Raw genomic sequence first — 22,860 nt, forward strand, 5'->3', positions numbered from 1 at the left:
TTACTTGATTTCAAACTATTTTACTGATTTATTTAAATATTCATTGAAGTATTAAAGAAAATGTAGGTTTTACTAATTAGTACGCATTGGAGTGATTTCGGTCGGTAGATAATCTCGTAAAACCTTCCTGTGTTCTCATTATGCAAGCAGTTAAGAAACTTTGTATTACCTGCAGGAACGTGACTTTTCGTTCGCCCATACATATGAACTCATTAGGATTTTCTGTGTGATCTTCAAGCTTGTAGGAATCCTGAAAGAGGTAGTCGGCGAGCCTAATAAATACCTCGAGTTTTAATATAAGAAAAGAAATTCTTTCAAATGCTAAATTGTTTACAATTCGTCAAGATTCTGACGAATGAAATAAAATATCTGAAAGGGCAGTTCTCACGTCATCGAAGGCCTCGTCAATGACCTATGACGCGTCGGGCTTGCGCAACTCCTTTTTCGTAAGAAAGTTTCGTGGGACTTTGGTCCCGGTCGCCTTTCAAGGACCCGTAACGGCCTCAACCGTGGTCCGATGACCATAACGCCGATCAAGATAAGGGCTGTGTCGAACAGAAATTTTAGACGAAATAGATTTGGCTCCGGGCTCGGCTTCGTTCGCCAAGGTCGTGCACACGCGTGACGTCAGGGATCGTTGACTCGTGGGGGCTCGACCTCGGCTTCTTGGTCTTCTTCTTCCTCTTCCTCCTACTCCCGCCAACTATCTCTCTATTCCGTGCACGCCTTGCTTCACGGTTTTGTCCAGTTTGGAGATCGACCAAACGAGTTTTTAGATTTTTTTATATTTTTGAAGTAACTGGAGGATCTCCAAGATTTCTCTCAAAATCTTAGTTCTAAACGAAACATAAATCGTTGATAATTTTACTTTTCAATTGTGTCTGCAGAATGTATGAAAAATGCGCTGAATATCCAGCGACTTGCCAAGGGCACAAGAGTAAAATGCACACGAAATTCCTGATTATTACAGATATTTTATTTTGTATCGAAATCCGGCATCTACTGAAAACCGTACTGGCGAATGGTTGCTAATTCGAACGGGGATCGATATCGAGCGGAAGTTGGATGCACGCCTCGTCACGTTCCAGAGCGGAAAGGAGGCATTCTATCGATCGGACGATCGTCGAGGGTGTATATACCACTTGATACCTTTCTTCCGTTGTACGCGTTATGCAATTAATACCCATTCCTGTTTTCATGGGAAATTATGCAATCTTCGGTAAACAGAAATCTGTTTTTAGCCGATTGATTGATTGATGACGATTGTCTGACTTTTTACGACTCCTTAGTAATTTCCAATTAAAATGTTGTTTGAAAAAACGAACTGAAGAACGATGTTCGAAATAAATAATTATTAGACAGGCGTCTCGAACGTAAAGTTAACTATGATAGTTCGATTAGGTATGCACGTGAATTGTGTGAACTGCCCTTGGCGTATCTCGAACTGCAGTAAGCAAAAGGTTTCACAGCAACCGGACTCCGTTACACGACACACCGCGTTTCTTGCTCATCATAATCGACGCCCACTTAGATACCTAAAGATGAATCGAAACGTTTGACCCTTACGGAATGCAATTCTCCATCCTGCAAGCTATTTCGTAACGTGCAGAATCCAGTATTAAACCCACGGATTTCACACTAATCCTTTCGACTCTCAAATAGAATAATTCTTGTACAGTTGAAAACAGAATCTTACAACTTAAGAGGAGTTAAGTTTTTCTAATTTCCTGTTTATTAAAAGATATAAAATCCCGGAAATGTACGCTGTTTAAAAAATAACAACCGGTTATGAAATGGATCGACTGTTTAACAAGTCACAGAGAGAGAAGAGCTTGCTTCCACTATTAAGTCCTTTTTTCTACGCGACATTTTCAAGGTAATTACATAAGAGATATAAGTTCAATTCGACCCTGGCTCCGTCTCTTTCTCGCTCCAACACGTGCCTCCTGTACTTGTAGTACTTCTCCCGGCTCGTCTGCTCGCTACTTGAAGGCCACGATCAATTTAGTCGTAGGGACCTTCGACTTTCCTCTCAAAAAGAACTTCTGTTAGCTCTCTTTTTATCTATCTCTTTTTCTTCCTGTCGTTTTGCTTGGAGCCACGCGTTCAAAACTAGTGAACAAATATACCCGAGGACAAGGAAACCGTTCGGTACGTACACACGTGCCGAGGTGACGCGACCGTGTGTGTGTTTCACGAGTTTTGTTATGCGTAGTCTGAAAACCAGACGACGTAACGGAAGGTCTTCTCCAATCGCGAGCGATAAGAGGAGGAGGAGGAGGATTGGTCACGCAGCTGGAAAAAAAAAACAGTAATCGTATTTTTCCTCCGGTTTTGTTTTTTACGTTGCGTTTAGAATGCATTAGCTGCGTTAGTCGATTGTGTTCCCAACGACGACGGTATTTAATACTCGTTTCCTGTTTCGTTCGAATTGACAAAACGAATTTTCCACTTCACTTTTCGTTTCATGGACTCGTGGTATAAAACAGAAATAAAAGAAAATGGGGTTTGAGATGAAGAGAAGAACTATAGCTTAATCTATCTATAGAAACCGTTTACGTTATAAAGAGAACAGTTTCGGACACTATGTATACAATTATACTTTCTTTTTGCAAATCCGAAGGACGACTCCTTGGATCGAACAATAAGTTGTACTTAATTGAAGACAGACAGAATCGTTCTACTCTTAACGTAGATAGATTAAGCTAGTTTCCTCGGTATATATTCTGACGTGGTGTCGCATTTGAAGGTCTTATGTGCACAGGTGAAGGTGGTTAAGTTCAGCTACATGTGGACGATAAATAACTTCAGCTTTTGCCGGGAGGAAATGGGAGAAGTGCTAAAGTCATCTACCTTCTCAGCAGGGGCCAACGATAAATTAAAATGGTAAGATCTGCCTCGATTTTCAGCTGCCTATGCCGCGCAAAAATAATTTCACGTTTGGATTTGATCGTTGAAAATTTATCACGATAAAATTGTTTAAGATTCTTTGCATTGCATACCAAAAACGCTGCTACAGGACGTCCCGTCCTTTGCACATTTTTACCATAAATCTCTTTTAATGTTAATTATATTAATAAATTTTTAAGTTGTCATTAATTATGTTTGCCTTATTAATTGAATGTAACTCTAAATTTTATGATTTTGTCTTTTGTTTTATTAAAATATAATAAAGAATCGTGCGTGTGTTTCGAGTATATGTCTTGAGAAGTAGATCAGAAGATTTCATATAAATTCCGAAGCGGTGTCGTTTGGTATCTTGTACGAATAAAAATAAAACGTAATATAAGGATAAACAGGATACGGGAATGGAAATTGCATGAAACGAATTTGTGACAATTGGTTTTAGGTGCCTAAGAGTGAATCCTAAGGGTCTGGATGAGGAGAGCAAAGACTACCTATCTCTGTACCTCCTCCTCGTTTCGTGCAACAAATCCGAAGTCAGAGCAAAGTTCAAATTTTCTATTCTTAATGCCAAAAGAGAAGAAACCAAAGCAATGGGTAAGTACCTGACTACTCGAACGGATGCAATGCAGGGTATTTTAAAGATTTCCATTGACACTGTGATCATGTGAATACTAATGATTCTTTTATTGTAAAATTGTGTGAGAATTTCCAAAGGACTTGAAAACAAGATTAGACGTCGATATGAAACGAGTTTTCTAAGAAGGGGAGAGATTCAGACAGAAATGATGAGACAGGGATAATTTTATGCTTTCAGAAAGCCAACGTGCTTACAGGTTCGTCCAAGGTAAAGATTGGGGTTTTAAGAAGTTCATTAGGAGAGATTTCCTGTTGGACGAAGCCAACGGACTCTTGCCCGACGATAAACTCACGATATTCTGTGAGGTATATACCTTTGTATGTTACATACTTGATATCCGTAAATATCCGCCAATCCTTTACTGTGGACGAAATTTATAATTCTAAATGTTACAGGTCAGCGTGGTTGCGGATAGCGTGAACATTTCTGGACAAAGTAATACTATACAATTCAAAGTGCCCGAGTGTCGATTACCGGACGACCTTGGCCTTCTGTTCGAAAACCAAAAATTCAGCGATGTTACGCTGACGGTGTGCGGGAGAGAATTTCAGGCGCACAAAGCCATCCTTGCGGGTAAATTCACTTTCAAACAATTATTTGTAGCCTCTGAATTTTGCGTATTTATATGCAGAACATCAAAGGCATACTACGCTTTCATTTTTGTTCCAAATGTTTTATTCGACAATGAAATGCCGCAGTCTGATTTGTTGTTACATTGGGTCAGATTATCTTTTCACGTTACGGTATTGTGTTTCAGCGCGAAGTCCCGTGTTTTCGGCGATGTTCGAGCACGAGATGGAAGAAAGGAAACAGAATCGCGTGGACATTACTGACGTGGACCACGAGGTATTGCGGGAGATGCTGCGATTTATATATACCGGGAAAGCAGCGAATTTGGAGAAGATGGCAGATGATCTACTCGCCGCGGCGGATAAGTACGCATTGGAAAGGTTGAAAGTCATGTGCGAGGAAGCGTTGTGCACAAGTTTAGCAATCGAAAACGCAGCCGACATTCTGATCCTCGCTGATCTCCACAGCGCCGATCAACTCAAGGCACAAGCCATAGATTTTATTAATACGTGAGTACTTTCTTGGATGTGCAGTTATATTTCGACATTTTTTTAAATCGAACAATATTCGGAACATCTCGTTGTGTTCACGTTTCAGACACGCGACGGACGTGATGGATACGGCGGGTTTCAAGTCGATGGTGAACTCCCATCCGCATCTCATAGCGGAAGCGTTTCGGGCGTTAGCGACCCAACAAATTCCACCGATCGGACCGCCCAGGAAGCGAGTTAAACAGAGCTGAAAACAGTCACCGTTGACTCCGGGCACAACCTCCACATCGCCCCCGCCTATTCTGCATCCTTCATGACTTATTTGTGTACAGTGATACAAGTAGTGCTAAATAAATGTTTCCTAGTGCGCGCCATCCTCTGTGGTCCACTTGAGAAAGGAATCATCGACGAAAACTGGCCTTCGTTGTCGGTTTTCGGAACGATAAATGATATATCGTCCTATCAACGGCGTTGCAGCCGACGAGTTGAAACCACGAGTTCGAGATGAGGAACGCGGTTAAACTTATGGCAGACTTTGTTGTAATTCGGGAAGTTTTTCGACGTTTGCGAAGAAACCTATCACGGAGAAGAGGAAACAAAACAAGATCAATGGAAACGGAATAAACCTTGACGAGTTTGTAACGCAACTGGTTTTTAAACAGAATTCTTTTGGTACTTTGTATTGTGCGTGACGTAAAGGTTCTCGTGTGTGAGAGGAACGTATGTTTTCATCCTTCCAAATGGAAACACCTTGTCAGCTATTTGCGCATCATTAGGATCTCGACGAATGAATTTATTTGCTCTCGCTTCTACGACGTGGATCGTTGAATGTTTGGTCAAAAATCATTCACGCGGCGACAAGGAAGACATGAGGAGCACAACGAGAGAGGACCAAGGCGAGATTGAAGCTCGCTGAAACATTGCTACACGTACATGCACATACTTATACGCGAGAGGAAAGAGGAAATACCGCACGCATGCACGAAGGAAGTTGTGATAGATGTCGACCAGACGATCAATTTTGTTCCTTTGTCTAAGAGAAAAAAGAAAAGAAAATGGGTCAAATGAGACTTACACCTTGTTTGTTTGTTTGTTTGTCGCAGAAACAGGCGACAAAGAGAAATTAGATATGTTTATTACGGATAGTGATTTTTAATTTTAAACAAGAATTAACAAAGGAAAAAAAATCGTCGAATTCTTCCAAGAACGAAGAAGAAAATGATTCTAGTTAGTGTTTTTTATGATCTCTTTCTCTCAACATGTACGACTAGTACTATGATTACTATTAATGCTAACGCAATCTGTGCCCCGTATTTTTGTATATTTTTTGTCTGCAGATTACCGCCCTTACGCCCTTCGATCCAACATGCGGCCTTTCTTTTTATTTTCTGACCCTCTTTTTGTCACTAGGCACAGTTTGTTTTGTTTTTCTCGAGTATTGCATAGTAGCTGAAGTGATAGATTCGAATTATTATTATATTATTATATTATTATTATTCTATTGTATTAAATTTAGGGTTGTCCATAATTTATCGAATTTTATGTTGCTTTATTATTGAACTTGTTTATCAGGACCCATGCACAGGATACATGGGAATTTGTATTAATCAGAGAATGATCGCAAAAGGTATAGAAGATAAAATTAATGAGATGTACGATGTTAATTAGCGAACAAAAAATCATAACACCGAGAAAAAGAAGCCAATCTAGCGAGAGACACAAGAAAAACAAAAAAAACCATTAAATGAAAATGTGTAAAATAAAAAAAAGTTAGTCAATTATATAGTACGAAAATATTAATCGTTTTTTGTGTAATTACTTATCAAGATCGGAAAGAATTGTGTGGTCAATGATCTGAAATTATGGGCAACCGGAAAACTGAGAACACGCAAAACAATAATCATCATTTAGTACCGTACTGGCTTCCTGATCCTCCGACCTAGCTTTACCGAACGTTTTAAATACGAGATAAATAACCGTATCCATTAAAATGGAGTAACGATATCGAAGATTTAATGCCATACATGTTCTGTGATAAGACCACTGTAATTAACCGCAATTGTATCACAACCTTTCTAGAACTTTCTGACGATCCTGGCAGCCAGTGAATTTTATCTTTTAAGGAAACGGTCGCTATATCCGGACAGTCCCAAATCTAGCGTCCCTTTCGATTTTAAGGTTTTTACTGTACATATCTATTGTATTTTATAAGAACTGAACCGAAACGGAACCATACTTTTAACGAAGTGTACAATAACCAACTATAATTTATTCTATTTTACAGACTGTGCTAAACTCATGTTCCTTGAAACACACTAGCAATGCTTTAAGTAAATGTAATTGTAATTACGACAAATTAATACGATTAGATTGTATATGTGTGTATCCCGTACTTTTTCATCTCGACACGTGCGCGCATTCGCTTGTACAGATTGCGTTTCTGTCGGGATAAAAAAAAGGGGGAAGAAAATGAAAACTCCTATGGAAAAATAGTTAGGGAAGGTTTTTCCACTGTTTTTTACACGATGTTTATTTCAGTCGTAGTAGATCGTTAGGGCTTAAAAAGATGAAACGACAAAACGGAGTAAAGAATAACGGGAAACCGGAGGATACACAAAATATTATAAGCAGTTTAAGGAACAGATTTTGGCCGTGTGTGCTCGCTCGGATTTTAATGTCAAAATGAAATAAGGAAAGATAAGGAACGAGAAAATTGTCTACGTCCATTCTACTACCCATATTCTATCTTTGGGACTGTGCGGCGAAAAAAAAAAATATCTCATGAAAATCGTAATGTTGAATGTCTTTTTCCTAAGAGAAAAACAAAAAACGATACTAAATATTAATATCGTATGACAGTTCGAGAATTATTAGATGCAATTCTTTTTTGAACCAATCTGCATGAGCGTATGACTGGATAATTTGATAAACTAAGTACAAGTAAGACAAGTGTTACCTCATCATGAAAACCAGCATGTTCGTGTCGCACTAGCTAGCTACTACTGCGTCGCTGTCTGATACACTTCCGTTGTATATTGCATTTAAACTCGAGGAAACAAAAGATGAGATGAAAGGTATGAAGCTTTTTGTAACGAATTCAGCAGTAGTAGCTTCCGAAGTACATGACTGCTGTTCATCGAAACCCAGCTCATACAAACGTTCATTTTTCCATTTACTTTAAGTCATTGCACCACATCAAATAAATGACATTTTCATTATATAATCATGAGAATTTTACGTGATTCTTCATTATCCCCAATATCTAGTTAAGTACCTTAATAATATAGTTACGCCTAGCGTTCTGTCAAATTAGAAACAACAATTGCTAAACAAAAACTACTTGCTTAAAAATTACTTATATTATTTACAAAAGTTGATTGAGATTTTATTAAAATATCTTACATCAACTTAATTAATTCTGAGTACTGATAACGCAAAATGACTCAACAACAAGCGCGTATTAAATATGATTCGTAATCGGAAGTGGTTGATCGCTCGAATGCGATATTCGTTCACACGGTTTCGGGGTTCCTGGATAAACTGGCGGTGGTTCGAGCGTAGATATCTGTAGAACACAAGTAAACATGGTGTGAGGAGGTTGCACGATAAAATACTTTCTTATCTGTCATCGCCTAATGATGAAGAGATGGCTGTAGCGATAGTATTAGCTCATTGTGCGTGTCGATTATTTTTCATTCTTTCAACATTTTTTAATTATTGAATTAATTATGGAAGCAAAATGAACGTACCCCAATAATTGGGGGCTCGTAAAGTGATGGAGCACTGCACGCTTCGGTGTAGGACGGTGGTTTGTCAATTGGTTCGCAAACTGAATAATGCAGTTGCATGGAAGCCGCATTTCCGTTATGAGTGTTATGACTACTTTCACATGCGCTCTCCTCGGGAATCTCGGGATACCTCAGATCTTGCCCCCTACAAAGTCTTCTTAAAGATATAACACATTTAAAAGAAATATTAACGCGATTATTAATTCTCTTTGCATTCCTAATTATTTTTCTAATTTCTTTTCATTGACAAATAGAACTGTAATTTTTTATCTCGCATTTTCTAATCAAAAGTATAAGATTATTACGATATTTAAATTCGTACCTGGTGCAGGTTTTGCAATACATCAAAATTGCGAAAAATATGCCGAATACGAATATCAGAAAAATTATCATCTGTGTTGCTGTAACAGTGTTCTAATTATTATCACTAAAAAAATTATTTAAAAGACTCATCATAGACACAGAAGATAATAATGGGATACAGAATTATGGCACTCATTTAAAACTTACCAATTTTAATAGCTGCACGCAGAATAGCATGAGAATCGTAATTCCAGAAGGAAAAAAGGAAACGTAAAGATATACTGATTCTGGAACTATCGTTTTAATAGTTTTGAGTCGAGCTTACCTTTTCGTTTCGGGGACGTCGGGCAATTATCTGTATCACTGGGCAGTAAATCAACGAGATCGCTTACAGATAAAGACGTGACATTTAATTCTATTCGACAAATGTTTCCAAATTATAAATATAATTCGAAGAGGACAATACATTAACAAAATATAAAATTAATAAACTGCACACACCTGTATTATTATTTAAATAATTCATCGTATAGATAGTTATTGAAGTCCGATGATAATTATCATCGTACGGAAAGTTTTATCAAAGATGTAATACAATTACATTATTTAAGACACAAGAATTTTCTAATCGAATTCAATTCGACATTTGGTTGGATCTTGTATGATTTTTTTTTATCTCCAGATCTTATTTTTACGTAAAGTAAATTCAGTTATTACAAAAAGGTTCACTCTTTTGCAAACAGCTAAACATGTAGCTGTAAACTAAGCCATTAAATACATTTTGCACATATAAAAGGTACAATCTTATCAAGTGGGAACACCCTGATAACACGTACAATCTGAACTTGAGTTATATTTTCCTGAGATTTAATATACTCTTCAATCTCTCATTAGTATGCGTTATAGTCTGTACGTCCTTAGTTAAAAGAGGATAGGCAAATAAAATAATAAAAAGAGAAGTATACAGAATCACTTATAGTATATTATATAATATACATGAATAAATTATTAATAACCCAAAATCTTAACAATTCCTAAGACCATATAATTTACAATTAAATTGTGTCTTATACAAATACGTTTGATTGAATTTCATGCTGTACAGTTAATTTGTTAAAGTAAGTAATGCTTCCACAATGTTTCCTCTGTGTTCCCTGAGTGTTTGTTCTGCTATACTTCTATTTATTTCCATTTCTTTCATCTGCAACAGAATTCCACAAATATTGTAGTTAGAAAAATTGGGAAAATATTTTAAATAGAATAGATAACCAGTTGGTAGCATGAAAGATATTCATGATCATTAAAAATATCTTACAATGAGATCGACGTCTTCTTTCTTTATAGGAATTTTGAGCATTTCCTTCTCTTTTGCTTTCTTCTCGGCAGCTTCCTTGTTCCGACGGTCTCCGATTATACTTAACGCCTGCAGAGAAAGAAAAATCATTTATTAATCATCTTGTACAGAAACGTTATAGGTTAGATATCATGATCATTCATTTATAAATCAAAATTCGATAAATAACAATGCGAATAGATTAAAATGTGACGGAAACCGGATTAAGGAGATCGAAATCTAAATTTTTATCATAAAAAAAGCAGAAAAAATGCTTAATAAACTATGTTGTCATCGACCGTAAACACGTGGGATAGAAATTACGACAAACACTCACGCAAGAGAAGCCATCGGATGAGGATATTTCCTTTTCTTCCGCATAATCCGTAACTTTCTCCAAATCTGCTGCACCGCTATCATATTTTGCTGTCTTTTTCTGTGATTTCTCTTGTTGCACCTCGTCAGAATCACCATTTACATCGTTATCCGCCATGTTTCTCGTTTTGACCGTGTATTTCACATTATATGTATGTGCCACAGCCACAGCTCCTATACATACACATCTGCACAATGCACACTGCACAATTGATTACAAAAGCTAAATCCTCGCTACGTTGAAATTAGAAACACTAAAGTGGAGTTAAATGCCAGATAAATGCTGCATGTAACTCATTTGTATGCTATAAATAATTCTACGATTTTATTTTCAAAAAACTGTTTTTTCTGGAAAATAATTTCAAACCGGTACAAAAGAAATTTGTTTGTAAAAAAGAAATTAAATGCAGTATTTATCTGATATTTTAAATATGTATAGTGTCTACATCGTCTATTGTAAGTGCGGAAGGAGCGGGGGTAACGATGGCGACTTATAAAAGTAATTGCCAGCTCGTTGCGCGCTTCAGTTGCACGGGTCACGCGCAAGTGGTCGTAAGTGAGGGGTTATATATGTCCACTATCTTGTCCATTCCTTTCATTGATAACACAGAAGAAAAGAAACTTTTCCATTTTCAATAACCTTGTCAGATATCATTATCAGATAAAAAGGTACTTTAAAACAAATCGCTGACCTCTACAATTGTTCAAATAAATAACACATACTGAAATCACGTAAAAGTAATCGAGAAAAGATTTTGTACGTGTTTCAATGAATCGGCTTTATCTCTCTTTAGTTTGAACCTCCGATTCACTTGAAGTACTTGCTCCTATTTACAACAAACGCTTCGATTATTATTTACGCAAGTGAAAATAATATAATCCGATAAATGAATACACCGTCTCCGTTATCAATCGTAGAAGTTAAAAACATCCGTTTACTTAATCAATGTCGCGATAGGCATGCACATTAAAGGAGGAGGAGCAACACTTATTGTTGATCATTATCCTTCGAGTATTATCGCGAATTAAAAGAATCAAACATTGATTCCTGACACTTATCGGGAAAAATAAAAATTGTAATCCAACACAAGTATATCTTTTTCAATTGATATACGTATAAGATTAATTTTTTTATCAATAAGACATCGAGGGGAAGCATACAATTATATATGAAAACTAATATGTAATCGATAATATTTATTACATGTACCAGTAATATGTATGTAATAATAATCGTAAATGCAATAATATTTACAAGTTTCTAAATACAGCGCATATAAGTATATTCTCGCAGAAATAAATCATAAAGGTTGTAGAAGTACTTAAAAAGATATGAGTATACAATTGTCATGTTGCGTTTCATACAGATTGGCAAATATTAATTACATGTATTGTACTTCGCGTGTCGTAATTATTTACTCTGAGTCGTTTGCTGTGATATCCATGGAACGTAATTATATACATTTACGTACACACCAGGAACATTTCTGCTGGCACAGCCAATGCCCCAAGAAACCATTCCTACTACTTGCCATTGCGCATTCCCAGACTGACAAACTAATGGCGAACCACCGTCGCCCTGAAACATTTGTGACGAGATTATTTTCAAACGATCAATCATCGTTAATTTAAATACTTACTGTGCACGCATCCTTGTTCTGCTCCCCTCCTGCACACAAAAAGCTATTTCTATTCAATACGAACGATTGCCCGAGTCTCGTTGTCCTCAGATCATTTTCGCAAACTGTTTGGTCAACAATGGGCACGTCTACTTCCTTCATTATACTTTGATATTGGCCGCTTGTTCCAAATTCATCTTTTCCCCAACCTGACACCCAACATCTTAAAAAAATTCATTTTTTTAATTACATTCGTGATAAAGAATTATTTCGAGATGATAGCCAAAACAAAATTGAAAATAAGTTTGAGAATCTTCTGCGTACCTCGTACCACTTGCAGGCTGGGCTGTAGGAAGGCATGCAGTATTAATATTAGGACTAGTTGAGATAGGGACGGTGCCGCTCAGAGTTATTACAGCCACATCATTCTGTAGATTTGCAGAATTGTATTGAGGGTGTATAGATATTCTTTGAACTGTATATTCCCGACTTGGATAAAGTTCGTTTGTTGTTTGTGCATTCCAGTCTCCTAATCTCACTTTAAGCCCACCGGTTCTGTAGAACATTTAGGGGAGAACTTAATATTTCGTTTAAAAGAATTAAACCGCAAACCCAAGTTACTCACGTGTAAGACGATACTTTGTGAGCGACAGTTAAAACATGATTTGGTGTAATGAGTACGCCAGAACCGACGTAACCGTTATTGGAATTTAAAAGCACAGCTTGCCAAGGATATGCACCGTAACTAGCTTGACCTTGAGGATGCGAAGATAACGAGATTTTCCTGATTCCACAGCTTTGTGTGTCGCCATTTCCAGAAGAAGACCCCGGGCAACAATACACTTGACCACTGTTGCAATTATTAGCGCCCTCGAAAAATTTATACAAAACGATATATACTCCGAAAATAGTAGCAAATTTTTGTTAACTATGACAGAATTTATTTAAATTGCTACAGATTATTTTATACGCACTGGGTTAACAATTCGAATGTCAATTGCCGGATCCGCCGGATTCGTAGAGGAACACTGACTTGCTGAGAGGCAACGGCAGTTGTTGGCATTATTGCCTTAAAAATCAATTAATATTTTAGTAGAAGAGAGAAGTGTACTTATAAAAATTCTTTAATTTTCTACGTACTTGGCGACGCATTTGTGTTATCAAAAGTCAGTTGCGCTACGCCGCTATTTCTCAAGAGGCAAACGAAGAAGGCTACTGATAGCCCACGGAACATGATCAGACGTTAAGCGTTCTCTTTACTAAGTACTCGACGAGAGTGAACCGAGTTCGAAACGAGACTTTGAATCAACTGCTTCTCGTCGATTTATATATAACGAGAATACCCTGCAGCGAGTTTTACAGAAGCGCATTAACTCGTACATTCTTTCGGAACGAAAATAATGGGCAGTTTCATAGTCACAGGAGTAAATCCTTCCTGTGACAATGTGTTAAAATGTATCACCAAGCAATTTATCCACAAATTACTTCCTTTTACATCCTCATTTATATATAGACAGTATGTAACAACGTTATTCAATCTTTCTCAGTGAATAAAAGTGGTGGTACATGTAAAATTTTCGAAGTGGAACGTAAATAGGCAAGGTCAGATGTGTTCTGAAATGAAGAAGGACAACAATTATAAATTCCCGGTAACAGTCATGAATCAGCATCATAATTACGCTGGTTTTTTCCTTTTGTTTGTATTTCTACGTCGGCGATTCGAATGTAACTTGAAATAATAAAGTGTTCTTTGGAGGAAGTCATTCATAAAAATTACCGGCGACAGGCGTACTTCCTTGCTTCAGTACAAAACCGTTTCAATGACATCTTTTTCGAAGGATGCGTTTTTTCTGATCTATTAGGTACATCGCTGGTTAACCAGATCGCGGTCACCCTGTGACCCGAAAACGATAAAAGAGATCGAAGTTTATCGATTTAACGAATCGCAGTTATGATGCTGAACAGAGTTACTAAATCGGGGTTTTACGTTCAGCGTAGATAAACGTAGATAATAACACAAATGACAAATCTGCATCGTTCGCTTTATTTATACATCAAGTTGTTACATTCCTTCGTTTCGAAAGTAGTATTCTCAGAGTTTGTTATCCTTTCCCTCCTTGTCGTACTTTTTTCTCATTTGCTTCAAGTTTCTTCTGAAAGCGTAGAACACTTAAAACTCGTTATTGCTCGCATAATGGCCAATCCAGCGAGATACTAAGCGCGTCTGAACTAACACGAAGACATAAATATACGAAGATTGCTCGACGTTCGTCTCATATCATCTGAACTAAAAAACGTAAATTTCGAAAAATTCGTAGCGAAAATCGATCTCTGGCGTATGTGTCAGTCGATGAATCGTATTACGTATCACCAGAGGGGAAAGATCATCTTTCAAATGTAAATTCGTATAAACTATCTAACTGTTTCCGCGGTGAAGAATGGTGCAAAAAGTATCAAAAGATACTCTCGTAACGTTCTCGGGTGAAACTAAATTTTGTTCGAAGCCCACTTTTTGCACCATTTGATCCGTTCGTTAACGCCTACGAAACGCAGTAAAAAAAACTGCTCTCTTCTGTTTTAGAAATTCAAGTTTCGTTGAACAAGAGCAAAGACCAGATTAAGATCACGACTTAAATTTTAAACATATTTAAAAAGTTATATAAAATCAGAATTAATAGCTTCCTAACTAAGTTGGTACTTGACGGATAGTGCCTAAGAGGTAGTATCAATTTTTTTTCATTATATTTCCACTGATTACAGTACAATCAGTTTTTCCGACCTCCGCGCCTCTTCATAGAAGATGTACATTGGGGACAGTACCACTTGCCTTTCGGCGGTGCAGTGATACCCACACATGGATAATGAAACCATTCGAAAGGGCACTATAAGAGATCATAAAGGAAAATTAATTATTATCAATATTGACGTTCATCTTTTAATACAAAGATATAACGATAGAAATATGTTCTGCTTACATCTGAATTGTCACAAGCAACCATATCTCCGTACGATACTTGGTTGCATATGCAATATCTTGGTTCGTTCGGATCGTAAGTCCAATCCGGATTATCCGAATCTACGACTTGTGTGTTCGTAGTTATAACTGGAGGTGATACAGGTTGTTGAACAGTAGCGGCGACTACGCTCGAACTCGGAACGGCGGTTGTTACTTTTCTAAAATAAGCAACGATTTTTTAAAGAAAGGACGAGGCCATCCTTTATGGTTCACGGTTGCACAGGCCTGTGATGGATGCATACTTTTTATGCTTTTTAGTTGTTTCTTGAATAGCTGCGATAGCGGTTTGTGCAGCGCCAGCCAATTCTCTACTAAATTCGGCCGCGTGTACACCCCCAGTGTTGATGGCTTCGTAACTAGCTTTTAAGCTGGCAGTACGTCTGCCCTGTTGCATCTGCTGCGTCGCGGCGATCGCCTGTGATGCTGCAGCTGCTATGGCATTCCCGCCGGCTCCGATATGACCGAGATTATAACTTACGGAGCCGACGGAATTCGCGATTGCCGTAGGAGTAGATGGCACGCTCGTAGCAGCGATAATTGGTCCTGAATTTGCAGAAGCTGGTCGCGATTCAGGAAGACTTGGAGAAATTTTTTCTAAAGCTAATCGTTTTTCTGTTGACGTGGAGGATGCGTTCGAATCTCTTCTCTTTTCCGCTCGTGCTGTAAGAACATAAAATGTAATTCCAAATCATTTACGCATCGCATACGCGTAGCGAAGGTATACGTACAATGACTGTGATTGTCTCTCGACCTACTGGACGTTGTAAAGCTATACCGATTTTCTTTTTGGCTGCTATTTGTAGGTGGTTGATCTAATTCCAATGATCTCTTCTCTAGTATTTCCGTGATACCTTTATTATCCGCTTCTAGCTCCATTTTAAATTTGTGCAATTCCTGGTCTAATCTCCTTAAATATCTATCTACTAAGTCGTACATCTGATTAGCTAAGTGCACCTTCTCATCCGCATCCTCCAGGGTTTTGTAATACTCTCTTCTAATGGTTTCGTATTCTACTTCCTTTTCGCTAGGTTTCATTTTCTTCGCGTTTGCGAAGAAGATTTTAACTTTTTTTTCTAAACTGTCCATTGAATCTGCAATGTTTGAAAGAAACATCAGGATCGTTCACCAGTGGTATTAAATTGTATTTGCATATAAGTGTTTCGGAAGCTTGTCTGTTGCATAATAGTGCACATACTCTGTACACCTAAGTCCATTTCTCTCATTTCTGTAAACCTGTCTCTTAATTCTTGTGGTAGGTGCTCGATCACTGAAACCACAAAAGAAGGTGAACATAACCAAACAAAATCAAAATAAAAAGGTGTATAAAGTAAAGGAGAAACAACGTTTAATTAATCATTACAATCATTACAATGTCTGTAGTCTGTTCATAAGAAATATTTGAAGTTACAGTGTAACTTCAAAATATATTAGTAAGAGTAAATCAGCTATTGTCTATTTAGAAAACATATAACTAACCTAAAACTTAAAGGGAATGGTATGTCGTATAATCGTTCATAATAGGCGGCGTTTAATTTGATAGTAAAATAAAAAGCAACATTTAAATGATTGCGTGCGATAACGCAATATCTACAAAGGTACACGCTTTGAGAAGAGTTTTTGATGTTTGCACGAGGGAGTATATTCGGGAAGGTTAGTAACTTTCTTGAGAAGCTGGGTAAGCAGAGCATGCCTCGTTTTTACGTACTTTCAACATAATCTTCCAAGTAAAGCATCCTTTCGTGCTGCCGTTTCGTTACCTGGTGCTTAATTTACAATTATTTACAATTTACTAAAGTGGAGTGCTTGCCGCCGTGGCAAAATTAACGAAAATCGTAGCACTCGATCGGAAGCGTGTTTACGGCGGCCAAATCCCTTGTTGTACCCACATTTTCACGCTAATTCTTTAATTCACGCGAATCTGCAAATGATTTTGCCGAAATATCGTGGAAAAAATATCATTCTCGCGAATAAATATGGCTCAGTAATCTATGCATTCCGGGTAATGATATTTATTTGAAAATTATTACTGGCCAGTTATCTATTCCTTATAATTCGCCATTTTAACCTAACGCTCAGGGTGCGTTTTCATGCAACGAATAATTGACAGCAAAAAGGGAGCAAATGCGAGTGATGCAATTAACTGTGTGTAAAATTTTTGTTTGTAAAATGACGATCTAGCGAATAGTCGCAAAAAGTTGGAATACTTCAGTTAGTTGCGAACACTCGCATTTACTCGCTGCTCATTACTCGCAGCGAATTATTCGCTGTATGAAAACGTACCTTCAGGGATGTCTTCATATTGTTCGGCTGTCCCTTGCAATATATTTTAATCTTCGATGTAAATAAATTCAATTCGATATTCTCATCTGTAATATTCTATCTCTTCTTATGATCTTCGGTATTGTATTTATTTTATACTTTATCATTCAAATTCCTGACTGTTTAATTATTAATTGAAACATTCTTTAATTATTCGAACGAAGTTTTGCAAAACTAAAGATACAAAAATGTATGTTTTTCAAAATTCTGTTAGCAACTGTTCCTCAAATAATGATAGGTGTGTAACAACAGTTTTTTATACTAAATAAAAAAATTGTTGGATTCTTCCCCAGTAACATGATACGACGCAGCCCGACGAGAATCGATTTACGCCTAGACGATCTGCGGGACTACGAGGGCATGCGAACGCGTCTTCAACTCCAGAAGGAATGCGAGGAAAGACAGCAGGCTTTGTATCCCCCTGTGTGGGGTACTAAAGTGCCACAAAGTGAAATCCAAGAGCGGATCGGGTATATGCCGCAACAGAATCAAGCGACACATACCCGACCTAACATATAATTTTACGCGTAATTCTTAAGGATCTTTAAATCGCAACTTAAAAAGAAATTATAAGAAAGTCTAAATATTCGTCATCAATACAACGACGTCATGTTTAATTAAAGTATTTAAAAAGAATTGTCAAACGTCTTACTATTTTTCATCGTCTGTTATTCGTAACCAAATCTCCCATTAAGGAAAAAGTACGCAGCGATTACTGGTCTCCAGTCTTCGCCACTACGCTGCCGCCGTCGTTACTCCCATTAAGGAATGAAAATCGATCGACAGGATCGATCATTAACGTTGTGTCGTTATTATGATATGAACATTATGAATAAAATAAACTTGTTCAAATTTAATTTCCATGATATTTATTGTAACATTACTAAAAAATACATGGCAGCATTTTTCTTGTAACACTTTCGGGAGGTAGTAACAATAGGATATTGACGGTCATTTGAGATTTAAGAGTGCAAATTTCACCCAGGGGCATTGCGACTATTATATTAAGTACTTATTGTCTCTATGTTTATATTTTTCTAAAAACAAATTTACATTTTTCTATTAAAAAAGTAAAAAAACAATTGTAAACTATTTGTATAAGTACAGTTTCGAAACTTATGTATGAGAAATTCAGTCCCTGGGTTAGCGATGTAATCTAACGCAGCCAGATCATGGTACAATATTAACAAATATAGCTAATTAAATTAAAGTAAGATAATTGATCGTATTAGACAAGTTTAGTTATTGCCATCATATTTACTTGTTAATGGCTGTATCGTTATTTCTATTGTAAGAGACGGATGCCGTTTTTGGGAATAGAATAATGAGTATTAAAATGCCATGACATACATGTTTATACTGACACTTATGATTAAAATATGTTGCTGTACATAATAAAAATTAAAAATGCAGCCGCAATTCATTCTTCTCATCGGAATTAATTCTTCACCCTCTGAATCGACTAAGAGTACCTTGACGACATATCGTACGTGGAAATTCGTTCAATTCCATTATTAGTTTCTATTTCATACTGGATAATAAAAAAGCACCTTCGGGTTTCATCGTAGTAATTCCCATGATTATAAACCTTTGTTGAAATATAAGTACGTAGGTAATTCTCCGGTTTTACAATTTTCCTTTAAAATCTCGTAATTCTCCGGTTCCCAGCGTTCTAACGAACTCGATTTTATTGAGCTGTTAAAATAATATCACAATTCGGTAGGAATATTTCTCAACGATTGGAACATCATAATTTTCATAACAATTGAAATGATAAACAGTACTGATAATATGTACGAGTATAAGCTTACCATTTCTGCGGGAATAACGCGCACGCCGTGGGGACCATAAGCGTTAAGCTGGAATATTTTTATTCATATAAATTTACTCTTATTCGTTATACATATATGGACGAAAGTTTAAATATACGTACAAACAGCCTACGAATAAAACTTGTATTGGTGCATGTAACGGCTTGATCTTTTGCATCCAAGCGTATTTTTCCAGTCTTTCCATTATAGGTGGTAAGATCACTAAACCAGATTAATTTTTATTTTATTACATGATCGACTTCGGGTCTCATACTTTATTCGACATTTACTTACGCATGCCAGGTGCGCACATAATGATTCTCGAGATAACTACTTGGCTGATACCTTTAACTGCCGCAAGCTAAAATGATATGAGTATCTTTTTTTTGGTTCGTCCGTGTTGATAAAACTTTATCGCGCATCACCCATCAAAGGACTTTTGTTACCGTACCTTTGACTTTGTTAACTTATTGCCATTTTCATCGTTAATGTCTATGCCGTTAGTGATTTCGTTCAGCCGCATTAAGGGTATGTTTACGCAGTTCGCAGCTGCCACGGCAGCGAACGGCACGTAACGCTAAATAATAATATTTTCATATCTTATTAATTGAAAACAACTACTGCTAATAACGGATTTAACTCTGATCATTTAAAAATATTATATTACCATTATGAGTGGGTTTGCGCTTCTGGCCCAGAATGCTTTGCATCCTATTGCCGTTAACATAGCTGATGAGGTGGCATTTAAATAAGCTATCCCTAATTGATTTAGTGTGACGGGACTGTTAGCGTTTCGGTTTGTATAGTTGACAAATGCATTGAATGACTGATTCATCCATTGCCAAAATACCACGGCAGTGGTTGTTCTATAACAATAAATGTTCTTTCCTAACACATACGACTATTTTTTTATTTTTTTTAATATTTCAATAATTATTCAACGGGCAGCGATATGTATTTCTTGCAAAATCAACAGTTCACGATTTGTAAGTATAAATTAAAATGTCTCAGAGTTCGGAGTGTTAATCGCATTCAGAATGAACTCCCAGTGAGATGAACTTTAGAACTTGGAATGCTTTGCATACCAAGCGTGTCGTTCTTGGTAACAGCACGTGACGTAGACCAAAGAAATATGTAATAAAAGTAAAAAGTTGGAAGGATTCGATTACCTGTAGAATTGAAGCATGGCACCGGTGATAGCCATCCCGCCCGGTACTTGGAAGGACATTCTGCCAAAGACATTCTGCAGGTCACCGGTGTCGGGATGAAAGGCCGACTCGTAAAGCTTCTTAGCATAGATGATTTGCTCTCGGGTTGTACCAGCTGGCTCTTTCCCAAGTCTAAGAGATAAACAGACTATTGATTTTTCGTAGAAGTAAAAAAGAAGGAAGGACGTGTGGGATAGGTATTTACGTACGAAATCACGACGTCGGAAAAAAATTTATATTATATATAATTTTAATAAATATTTTATTTGTGATTTATTATAACTATATTCTTAAAAAATTTAACATGGAGAATAGAGATTTCAATTTTGAGCAAAATTCCAGATTACGATCAGTTGATTAAAAGATCTGTTTAAAAAACGCTTCAAGTCGTCAAACATTTTTATTCAAATCGATACAATGATTGCGATTACAACATAAATTATTAATAACATAGATAATTCTCGATCTTTTCACTCCTCTTTTTGAGTTCAACGAACTTGACTACGTGTACTAGAGCTTCCGATACATATTAAAAATAATGGTCGGTATTCAGAGTCGTTACTTATATTTAAGATCGCCTTAAGCATTTGCTTAAGCCCCTGTTTCCTTTGCAAGACAAGGACTGGAAACATGGGATAGACAGAGATAGCAAATGTTTAAGACGGTCTTAAGAATAAGTAACGACTCTGAATACCGGCCATTGTCCGTATAGTATTTTAATTTTTTTCGCTTGGTAGGCAAATTATTTTCGGATGTACGATATTTACGTAACACATTCCTCAAATTGGGCTGCATATGCTCAAGTCGTTCCTCCGGGTACTTACTTATAATCCTCCAATAGTTTCTTCGCTTCGAGTAACTGGGAATCAGGGACGATGCAAGTACGAAAGTCAGTCACCCAAGCAAAATGTTTCCATCTTCCTATAAAGGTACTCAGATCCCACAGGGGTTTGTTGATGTCTAGTCTTTCCTCCTCCATCTTCGAGGGTTACTATTTTCTCGATCTTCAATGATTACGGGCAAAAAAGATTGTCGATTGAATCTTTACCGGTAAATTCGCTGATGTCAAGAGGATGGATAGGAATGGTAAGGAAGGAACTGATGACGTTCATTAACGGTCATATCTATAAAAGTAAGCGAGGTCCAAGGATAGTTTATAACAATTAAAAATATACATGTACCAAATAGTATACGTATACAAAAATGACAAGTACGATATTTTACACGATGCAGTTATCGCGTTGACAAGAACACTTTTTATCTTGTTACATAACTGTTATTTGCACTAATTAGACCCGACCCAGAAGATTGGCTTTCTGACTCACGATTCTATGTCTACCCTTATTGCTTTCAATTGAAAAAACAAGGAAAGACCTATTACGATCGGGCGAAATCACTTGTTTACATCGAAGTTTAATTTTTAGGTAAACGGAAACGCAAGAATAAAAGACGTACTTTATTTAATCGATGCAGCACCGAGATTGCCAAACTTGTTTTGTAATTGTTAACGATTCTAACGATCTTAACGATTGCTTCACTGTAACTGGCGAGACGTTACGTATCGATTTTTTACACTATTTATATCGAAGTGCAGTTTGACTTCCAAGTAAGACTGTTAAAGCCTTACGCAGCCCTCATAAATTATAATACAAAATTAACGAGCGACGCTGAATCTGATCCAGCGATCGATATCGTTATGATACACGTGAGTCAGCCAGTGCCGGTTGGCGAAGTCTGATCGAGCATGTGCGTATGGTAATGCTCATGGAACCCGCGCTTGCGAATTTCGCGAAACGCGGCATAACCTAAAGGGAAGACCGCACAAAACGTGCATCGATTATAGTTTTCGCATGTGTGTCTACATTTATTTCACACTCTCCCGTATCGTTTGTTCTCCTCCTCGGCGTGACATCACAGTAGCACACTTTCGTGTTTGCGTCAAACGATTTTCGTTCCAGTGGTTTTTCCCGGTTCCTAAGCGAATATCGACCACTCTTGTAAGAAACTACACGTCGACGAATGACCCATTTTCTGTGCTCAAGTGCCAGACATATTTTCATTCAAAAAACGACATCGCGAATTTCGTGAAACGCCGCGCAGCAGTGCAGAGACGACGACGGTTTCGACCGTACTTTTCATCTCGCCTGCCGCTACGTCAAACTACATGTGCACGACCGTATATTACGCAATCCCATTATTCGCAGCAAGCATTATTTTTTAATTCGCTTACCCGTGAAATTCTTCTGTCACTTTCCAAAGAGAACCTGCTCCGTTCTGCTGTTCCCACTGTAACACCGCGCAAGCCAGCTGATCCAGTGCCTTACGCTAGCGCCAGCTACCATGATACACCCCTGCGATTTACCCCACCCACGAAGTCGATTACTTTATTCTTGTTATTATCATGCGTCTTGATCATCTCTCTCTTTCTCATGGAATCGTTGTATGTAAGTAGCGTTTTAACATTACGATATAACATAAAGATT

At 37.3% G+C, this 22,860-nt stretch overlaps 6 protein-coding genes across 12 annotated transcripts in view; 2 read left to right on the forward strand and 4 right to left on the reverse strand.

The window, feature by feature from the left end:
* Window positions 1–7,834, forward strand: part of rdx (BTB/POZ and MATH domain-containing protein rdx) — a 94,930-nt gene extending 87,096 nt beyond the window's left edge. For 2 of the 5 annotated variants that reach the window (XM_026816682.1, XM_026816683.1), the window contains 6 exons: window positions 2,750–2,886; window positions 3,350–3,501; window positions 3,722–3,861; window positions 3,940–4,117; window positions 4,302–4,623; window positions 4,712–7,829. In XM_026816682.1, the coding sequence (XP_026672483.1) occupies window positions 2,750–2,886; window positions 3,350–3,501; window positions 3,722–3,861; window positions 3,940–4,117; window positions 4,302–4,623; window positions 4,712–4,856 (1,074 nt within the window). In that variant the 3' untranslated portion in view covers window positions 4,857–7,829. Of the gene's footprint in view, window positions 1–2,749; window positions 2,887–3,349; window positions 3,502–3,721; window positions 3,862–3,939; window positions 4,118–4,301; window positions 4,624–4,711 lie in introns of all 5 variants that reach the window. The other 3 variants (XM_026816684.1, XM_026816681.1, XM_026816680.1) reach the window with 2 other exon arrangements.
* A 1,822-nt stretch (window positions 7,835–9,656) lies between these two features.
* Window positions 9,657–10,576, reverse strand: LOC108628732 (huntingtin-interacting protein K). The gene is made up of 3 exons (XM_018030827.2): window positions 10,367–10,576; window positions 10,012–10,119; window positions 9,657–9,897 (listed from the first exon to the last, which is right to left on the reverse strand). Exons 1-3 carry the CDS (start codon window positions 10,520–10,522, stop codon window positions 9,802–9,804), a joined length of 360 nt encoding a protein of 119 aa, XP_017886316.1. The 5' UTR covers window positions 10,523–10,576; the 3' UTR covers window positions 9,657–9,801.
* A 1,094-nt stretch (window positions 10,577–11,670) lies between these two features.
* On the reverse strand, window positions 11,671–13,559 carry LOC108628726 (phenoloxidase-activating factor 2). The gene is made up of 6 exons (XM_018030820.2): window positions 13,164–13,559; window positions 12,998–13,092; window positions 12,649–12,893; window positions 12,348–12,578; window positions 12,045–12,246; window positions 11,671–11,983 (listed from the first exon to the last, which is right to left on the reverse strand). Exons 1-6 carry the CDS (start codon window positions 13,255–13,257, stop codon window positions 11,816–11,818), a joined length of 1,035 nt encoding a protein of 344 aa, XP_017886309.1. The 5' UTR covers window positions 13,258–13,559; the 3' UTR covers window positions 11,671–11,815.
* A 485-nt stretch (window positions 13,560–14,044) lies between these two features.
* Window positions 14,045–16,833, reverse strand: Ing3 (inhibitor of growth family, member 3). Its single transcript, XM_018030848.2, has 6 exons — window positions 16,745–16,833; window positions 16,235–16,306; window positions 15,768–16,130; window positions 15,282–15,699; window positions 14,999–15,197; window positions 14,045–14,905 (listed from the first exon to the last, which is right to left on the reverse strand). Exons 1-6 carry the CDS (start codon window positions 16,770–16,772, stop codon window positions 14,789–14,791), a joined length of 1,197 nt encoding a protein of 398 aa, XP_017886337.1. The 5' UTR covers window positions 16,773–16,833; the 3' UTR covers window positions 14,045–14,788.
* A 119-nt stretch (window positions 16,834–16,952) lies between these two features.
* LOC108628744 (anaphase-promoting complex subunit CDC26) lies at window positions 16,953–18,777 on the forward strand. The gene is made up of 2 exons (XM_018030861.2): window positions 16,953–17,038; window positions 17,652–18,777. The coding sequence occupies exons 1-2, from the start codon at window positions 17,028–17,030 to the stop codon at window positions 17,875–17,877; spliced, it is 237 nt and encodes a 78-aa protein (XP_017886350.1). The 5' UTR covers window positions 16,953–17,027; the 3' UTR covers window positions 17,878–18,777.
* The window catches only part of Sfxn2 (sideroflexin 2), a 63,553-nt gene continuing 58,903 nt past the window's right edge, over window positions 18,211–22,860 (reverse strand). The window contains exons 1-9 of one of the 3 annotated variants that reach the window (XM_018030850.2): window positions 22,608–22,708; window positions 21,202–21,381; window positions 20,339–20,509; window positions 19,837–20,035; window positions 19,621–19,746; window positions 19,464–19,530; window positions 19,292–19,391; window positions 19,170–19,217; window positions 18,211–19,053 (exon numbers count right to left, since the gene is read on the reverse strand). In XM_018030850.2, coding sequence (XP_017886339.1) covers window positions 18,939–19,053; window positions 19,170–19,217; window positions 19,292–19,391; window positions 19,464–19,530; window positions 19,621–19,746; window positions 19,837–20,035; window positions 20,339–20,509; window positions 21,202–21,356 — 981 coding nt within the window. In that variant the 5' untranslated portion in view covers window positions 21,357–21,381; window positions 22,608–22,708 and the 3' untranslated portion in view covers window positions 18,211–18,938. Of the gene's footprint in view, window positions 19,054–19,169; window positions 19,218–19,291; window positions 19,392–19,463; window positions 19,531–19,620; window positions 19,747–19,836; window positions 20,036–20,338; window positions 20,510–21,201; window positions 21,382–21,832; window positions 22,572–22,607; window positions 22,709–22,860 lie in introns of those variants that run through there. The other 2 variants (XM_018030852.2, XM_018030851.2) reach the window with 2 other exon arrangements.

This window comes from Ceratina calcarata, unplaced genomic scaffold, assembly GCF_001652005.2.
Source record: "Ceratina calcarata isolate Rehan_Ccalc_2016 unplaced genomic scaffold, ASM165200v1 scaffold54, whole genome shotgun sequence".
Taxonomy (NCBI): domain Eukaryota; kingdom Metazoa; phylum Arthropoda; class Insecta; order Hymenoptera; family Apidae; genus Ceratina; species Ceratina calcarata.

Excerpts from the sequence above, each read along its gene's own strand:
- LOC108628732 (XM_018030827.2), bottom strand. The coding sequence starts at position 10,522 with ATGGCGGATAACGATGTAAATGGTGATTCTGACGAGGTGCAACAAGAG. Across the intron at positions 10,120-10,366 it reads CATCCGATGGCTTCTCTTGC|GCGTTAAGTATAATCGGAGA; the intron begins GTGAGTGTTTGT and ends CTTTCTCTGCAG. Across the intron at positions 9,898-10,011 it reads AAGAAGACGTCGATCTCATT|ATGAAAGAAATGGAAATAAA; the intron begins GTAAGATATTTT and ends ATTCTGTTGCAG.
- Ing3 (XM_018030848.2), bottom strand. The coding sequence starts at position 16,772 with ATGCTTTACTTGGAAGATTATGTTGAAA. Across the intron at positions 15,700-15,767 it reads GAGAGACAATCACAGTCATT|CACGAGCGGAAAAGAGAAGA; the intron begins GTACGTATACCT and ends ATGTTCTTACAG. Across the intron at positions 15,198-15,281 it reads ACAACTAAAAAGCATAAAAA|AAAAGTAACAACCGCCGTTC; the intron begins GTATGCATCCAT and ends TGCTTATTTTAG.
- LOC108628726 (XM_018030820.2), bottom strand. The coding sequence starts at position 13,257 with ATGTTCCGTGGGCTATCAGTAGCCTTCTTCGTTTGCCTCTTGAGAAAT. Across the intron at positions 12,894-12,997 it reads ACATTCGAATTGTTAACCCA|GGCGCTAATAATTGCAACAG; the intron begins GTGCGTATAAAA and ends AAATTTTTCGAG. Across the intron at positions 12,247-12,347 it reads CAGCCTGCAAGTGGTACGAG|ATGTTGGGTGTCAGGTTGGG; the intron begins GTACGCAGAAGA and ends AATTTTTTTAAG.